Source organism: Panicum hallii, chromosome 9, assembly GCF_002211085.1.
Source record: "Panicum hallii strain FIL2 chromosome 9, PHallii_v3.1, whole genome shotgun sequence".
NCBI lineage: Eukaryota > Viridiplantae > Streptophyta > Magnoliopsida > Poales > Poaceae > Panicum > Panicum hallii.
The window spans coordinates 67,936,289-67,941,900 of record NC_038050.1 but is presented as its reverse complement, the minus strand read 5'-3'; the positions used below and the strand labels follow the sequence as shown (position 1 = coordinate 67,941,900).

The 5,612-nt window shown below is 49.2% G+C and overlaps 1 protein-coding gene across 1 annotated transcript; it reads right to left on the bottom strand.

Moving 5' to 3' along the window:
* Nucleotides 1-3,446: 3,446 nt before the first annotated feature.
* LOC112877985 (cytochrome P450 94A1-like) lies at nucleotides 3,447-5,304 on the bottom strand. The gene has a single exon (XM_025942360.1). The coding sequence runs from the start codon at nucleotides 5,194-5,196 to the stop codon at nucleotides 3,640-3,642; it is 1,557 nt and encodes a 518-aa protein (XP_025798145.1). The 5' UTR covers nucleotides 5,197-5,304; the 3' UTR covers nucleotides 3,447-3,639.
* Nucleotides 5,305-5,612: the final 308 nt, after the last annotated feature.

Genomic DNA, 5,612 nt, shown 5'->3' with positions numbered 1-5,612 from the left:
TGCTTGCTTATAGTAGAATGATCATTGCATAGTTGAATGCATTGCCGTTGTGAACCTCATTGACTGCCTTGATTTGCATATTGTGATTTTGAATGCCTTGATATGAGTCTGCATTTAATATTTATTATTCCTCATTATTGGATGCATGGTTAAATACTTGTCTATGTTTGAGAAGTGATAATGATTTATGGACAAGGTTGTGTAAGTACTACCGTTGGTGTAGGCTTACGCTCAAGCGCTATCGTGGTGATAGACTTGGGTAGGCGAGTTTTGTGATTAAGGATTTGTGGTTGTGGTGCCATCTCACCTAACCTTTGTTCGTACAACCACTCGACCCTGTATGGGCAGGGCATAGGCTAATCCCACTGGCTATTTCGGTGATCGTCCTGAGATTGAGTTGATTTATATTTGAGACCGAGAGTGGTCTGGATATAATGATGGTGCTGGACGGGTTTATCCGGGATAGGCCATGGCTGGGTGTCGCCTATGTTCGGGCCGTGCTGAGCGGTTCCGGCTTGTGGGTAAAGTGTACAAGCTCTGCAGAGTCTGAAAATCCATTCGAATGGCCGTGTCCTCGGTATACGACAGGTTACGGTGTGGACATCCCACCTAGAGTGAGATGCTTGGAGATGAGATATGCTTTTGGATAAGATTTGTTTGCATATATAGTTACTGTTGTTGCATGGATATATCCTGATAATTTGCATTACAGTTTTGAGTTCATTCACCTTTGAGCATATTTATTTGATCATTGCATTAATTAATTTCCCTATATATCTCCCTCCCTGGCGAGGTGGGACTTGCTGAGTACCTTGTACTCACTCTTTTATTGTTGATGTTTTTAGCAGCCGATCCGGATTACGTGCCTGAAGACTGCGAGTAGTTCGCGTCCGCACCTAAGTCAAGCCTGTGGAGTTCAATGTGGAGTTGTGGTCGAGTCGTAGCGTCTACTTAGTATGTCTGAGTGTGAAGACCAAATAAATACCCTCCTATTAACGACCATCGCTGCTTTAGTTGTCGTTATCATCTTGATGAGGTGTTGTGAATGTCATTAGTGTGTTATACGACTATGTACCACTTGTGTTATGTATTGTGCCAGCTACTGATTCAGGGACTAGCACTGTAATACATAATAAACTCCGATTTATTTGATCGGGGTACTTCAAGTGGTATCAGAGCCGTACTTGGCTGTAGGACGCGAACCGTAGGGTGTAGCAGACCCTAGGACATAGGTCTTAGGTCAAGAAACCCCATAGAAAAATTTGAAATTATAGGAATCGCGTAGAAATAAGATTTGTTTGAAAATCCTAACCCTTATTTATTTTCTTAGTCAGATGACGAATGACTGGACCACCACCTACTGCATCCATGAAGAAGGTTTTCCCAAGGTGCTCTATGCCACCACTGTCCGACTTGGTATTCCGGGTCGCCCGGAGTACGTAGGTCGAGAGTACGTGGAGCAAGGCACGAAGTACTGTAAATTTTCAAGATGTTTTGGTATCCATATTGTACGTATGACGGATCACATGCAAGCATTTGTGCAAATGAATTATGAAAACATTTTGAATTTTAAAATTTGCTCTATAGTGAAGTTGTAGTTTTAAATTTTTGATCATATTATATATTGAACAACTTTTGATTTCAACGCGTTGTGGCGTTCAAATTGTACGAATATTGTTGCTTTTGTAGAAGTAATGGGTGGAACGGATTGTAGTTTGATTTAATATAAATCCTAGGGTTTTTCTAAAAAAAATCGTAAGAGAGGACCAGGACTGCGGGTTGATTTTATGAAAAGTTAAGGTTTGCTTTGTAAATTTTCCTTAACCGGGAAGGTTGGACCGCAGGTTAATTTTGTGAAAAATTGTGGGCTTTTCCGTAAAATTACTTAAGAGAGGAGGTCGAATTGTGGGTTCATTTATCTAAGGTCCGAGGACCTTTTTTTTCAAAATAACCGGAACTCACACAATCTAAACCGCCGCCCGGCCGATCCGACAGCCTGGAATTGCCCGCGACGTGGTCACGCTGGCCGCTTGTCTTTTGGTGCCAGATTCGTATATAGAGATTTGCATTATTTTTATAATGATATAGGTGGGTAATTTACACGAAGATTAGGGAATTATTTTAAATTTTTTTATAATAGCAGAGGTGGGTAATTTAGATACATGTTTAGGGATTATTTTAATTTATTTTTATAATGGCAGAGGTGGATAATTTATTAGGAAAGACTATTATGATTGGAGTTGTCGGATTGATGGCTGAATGTTTGTAATTTTTATGAGAATTTTTAGAATTTCTCTATTCTTTAAATGTCCACCTAGCATCCTAGATAGCTTCACATGAAAGCTTCTTTGAAGCCTGCCTCCAATTAGTAATAGTCAGTGGACTGGAATCCAAATTAACTCTTATTCCAAAACGAAAAATGACATCCAGTGGTTTACTCGTCTCTTTGTTCATGTTATACAAATTAACATTGAATTCTAGCAATCGAGGGGGTGCTTTAGGAGAAATTTTGGAGAAACATAAGAGTTACTGGATTTTTATTCTTGTACGCCAATTCGAGATGTTTGCCATTGCCCATCATCTATTCCTTTCATTCTTCTTCTTCTTTCTTTTTTCCTTGGGCTTGATACGACGGTAGGAATAGAATGTGTCGGCAGATATCGTTTTAGAAGAGTCGGAAACGAAATTTGCTTAGGAGAAGTGATTGCGAGGCGTTACGGGACTCTTTAAGGTCTTGTTCTTTCCAGATGGATTATGTGAGAGAGAGTGAGGCGTGTTGGGAAGGGGGGTTCGGGTCACAAGGTTCCAGCGTAGTAGGTTTTTTTTTTTTCGAAATCCAGCGTAGTAGTTGGCTCAGAAGGTCTCTGAATTTTCTGAAGATCTTCATTTGGGTCACTGAATTTATGGTCTAGATAGAATGGACTGCATACAATTCTAGATTTCAATTGTAGCGGCAGAATGTTTTACGCTTTTATTGCAGGAAGGACTTCGGAACCCGACTAAGAATATGATTTCGACAATCTTTACTCTGGTTACCATGTTCCAAAAGCCGGTGTCCTCATCGAGGGAGACTTAGCTTCTCACATTTCACAATCAGAGAACGACGGGGGCAGTCTACTAATGAAGTCTCGTCATGGAATCGAAATTCCATCTCCATTCTCCAAAACGACAAGCGTCAGGACATGGTTTCGTCTGGAATTCGTTCATACTATTCCAAGTAGGTGTGAAGTCAAGCAATCGTGGGGTGAGAGGGTGTTTGGTTTGGAGGAGGTTATTATAAACCTCAAACCCTACCAATAAGCTTATAATAAATTTTTTTTATCCAAACATGAAGGTTTATAGATAAAGTTTATGCCTATAAATCCCATAAGTCCATAAGTCCCATAAACCCCTCCAAGGGATACTTATGGAGCTTATTTTCTATGTACCCACTAAAATATCCCCTCTTTCCTCCCATATATAGATGGTTTATTTGAATCAAACTCCTATATAGGAATTTCAGTGCCCAGCATGCAGGGGATTCCAAAACGCAACACACCAACAGTGTACCGGGTACAGACGATAACAAACTGCCAATGTCGATAGCTTGTCAGCTGCAACTCCTTCACTTCGACAGACACATGTCTGCAGAGACTGAGCTCAGAAGTTTCGGCTCGCCTTCACGGTCACGGGGAGCCCGTCCGCCATCCGCAGCGTCAGCGACGCGACCTGCCCGGGGCGGTACGCGCCGTCGACGGCCACGTCGAGCTCCTCGAGGACGGACGCCACAATGGACTTCATCTGGATGTAGGCCATCTCCTTGCCCAGGCACAGCCTCGGCCCCGCGTGGAACGCCACGAACCGGAACGGGCTGTCCGGCCGGAACGTCCCGTCGGCGGGGTTCAGCCAACGCTCCGGCCGGTACTCCCGCGCGTCGTGGCCCCAGATCGACTCCATCCGCCCCATCCCGTACGAATTGTACGCCACGAACCACCCGGCCTGCACGGCCGTGCCGTCGGGCAGGACGTCGTCCGTCTCCGCCCGCAGCGAGTTCAGTGGCACCGGCGGGTACAGCCGCATCGACTCAGTGATGGCCGCGTGCACATAGTGCATCTCGCGAAGCTCGTCCAGGTCGAAGCCGACGACGTCGTCGCCCCGTGCACGCCGGGCGCGCACCGCGGCGACCTCGTCGCGGATGCGGCGCTGCACGTCGGGACGAGAGGAGAGCAGCCAGAAGAACCAGGTGAGCGCCGAGGACGTGGTCTCCCGCCCGGCCAGTAGGAAGCTGATCACGACGTCGCGGAGGGGCACCTCGGACTCGGAGTAGGTCTCGTCCTGGCTCGCCATGAACCGCGACAGGAGGTCGTGCTTCTCGAAGCCGTCCCTCAGCATCTCCTCCCGGCGAGACTGGATTATGCGATCTGCGAAGTCGTGCACCATGGCGATGGACTCGCGCAGCCGCCGCTCGGACCCCACGTTCAGCACCTTCTTGATCTTCCAAAACCCCGGGACGGCGTACCGGAACCGGCCCGCGCTGAGATTCGCGGCGTCGCGGAACGCGTCCGCGAAGCCGCCGTCCGCCGTGCCGTCGCCGCCGTCCGTGAGCTGGCGCGGGTCGTGGTCGAACGCGACGCGGCAGATGTTGTCGAACGCGAACCGCTCGAGCACGTCCTGGAGGTCGAGGCGGGCGCCGGACGCCGCGGCGCGGCGCAGCAGCGGCAGGAGGCGGCCGTGCAGCTCGGCGTGCACGCAGCGCGCCACGAAGGCGCGGAGCGAGCGCGTGTTGAACTCGTGGCTGGCCACCTTCCGCTGCACGCGCCAGGCCTCGCCGTCGGCGTTGAAGATGCCCCGGCCGAGGAAGTCGTGGAGCAGCGACGCGAACCGGGGCCCCTTGGGGTAGTTGTCGAAGCTGCCGCGCAGGAAGTGCTCCACGTTCGCCGGGTTCGCGGTGATCGCGCCCCGCACGCCGCCCGGCCGGCGCAGCACGAACGTGCACGTGGGCTGGCGCTCGAACGCCTCAGTCATCCAGTCCAGCACGCGGTGCCGGTTTGCCAGGTACTGCGGCAGGTGGCCGATCAGCGGGTACGGCTCCAGCCCCGGCGGGTACGTGTACGTCGCCGCCTTCCGCGCCTTGCTGCCCAACCGTCGGGTTTTCCAAGCTCGAAGAACCCAGACTGCACTGACGGCGAGCAGTAGCAGCAACCAGAAATCAGCCATGGATGCTGGACGCTAGCACGTCAGGTGACTAGCGGAGAAGCGTTTCCTGTATCTACCCGATACCTAATGGCTACTGAGCCTGCAGGTTTAAATGGCGGGGGCAAAAGATAAGTGGAGGAAGAAAGGGTGTGGTGAATGAGTGAACACGATGCGCTGCCTGGAAGCCCCTTCGCCCCGCGATTTTATTTGCTGGCTGGCGGTGCTGCCCGTGTCCGTTTGGCGGTAGCGTTACGCGGACTGGTCAGCCGACGTTTTGTCAGGTTGAGCTCACTCGGCAGCCCAAAATTGACAGGTAAATTGACGTATTGACAGTAAATTGGGACTGCATGAAGAATCCAGGTTTTGTCTGCTTTCACGATTATATTAGTAATATGGTTTTACAATTTTACTTCATCCGGTCATTTTGAAATCTTTAC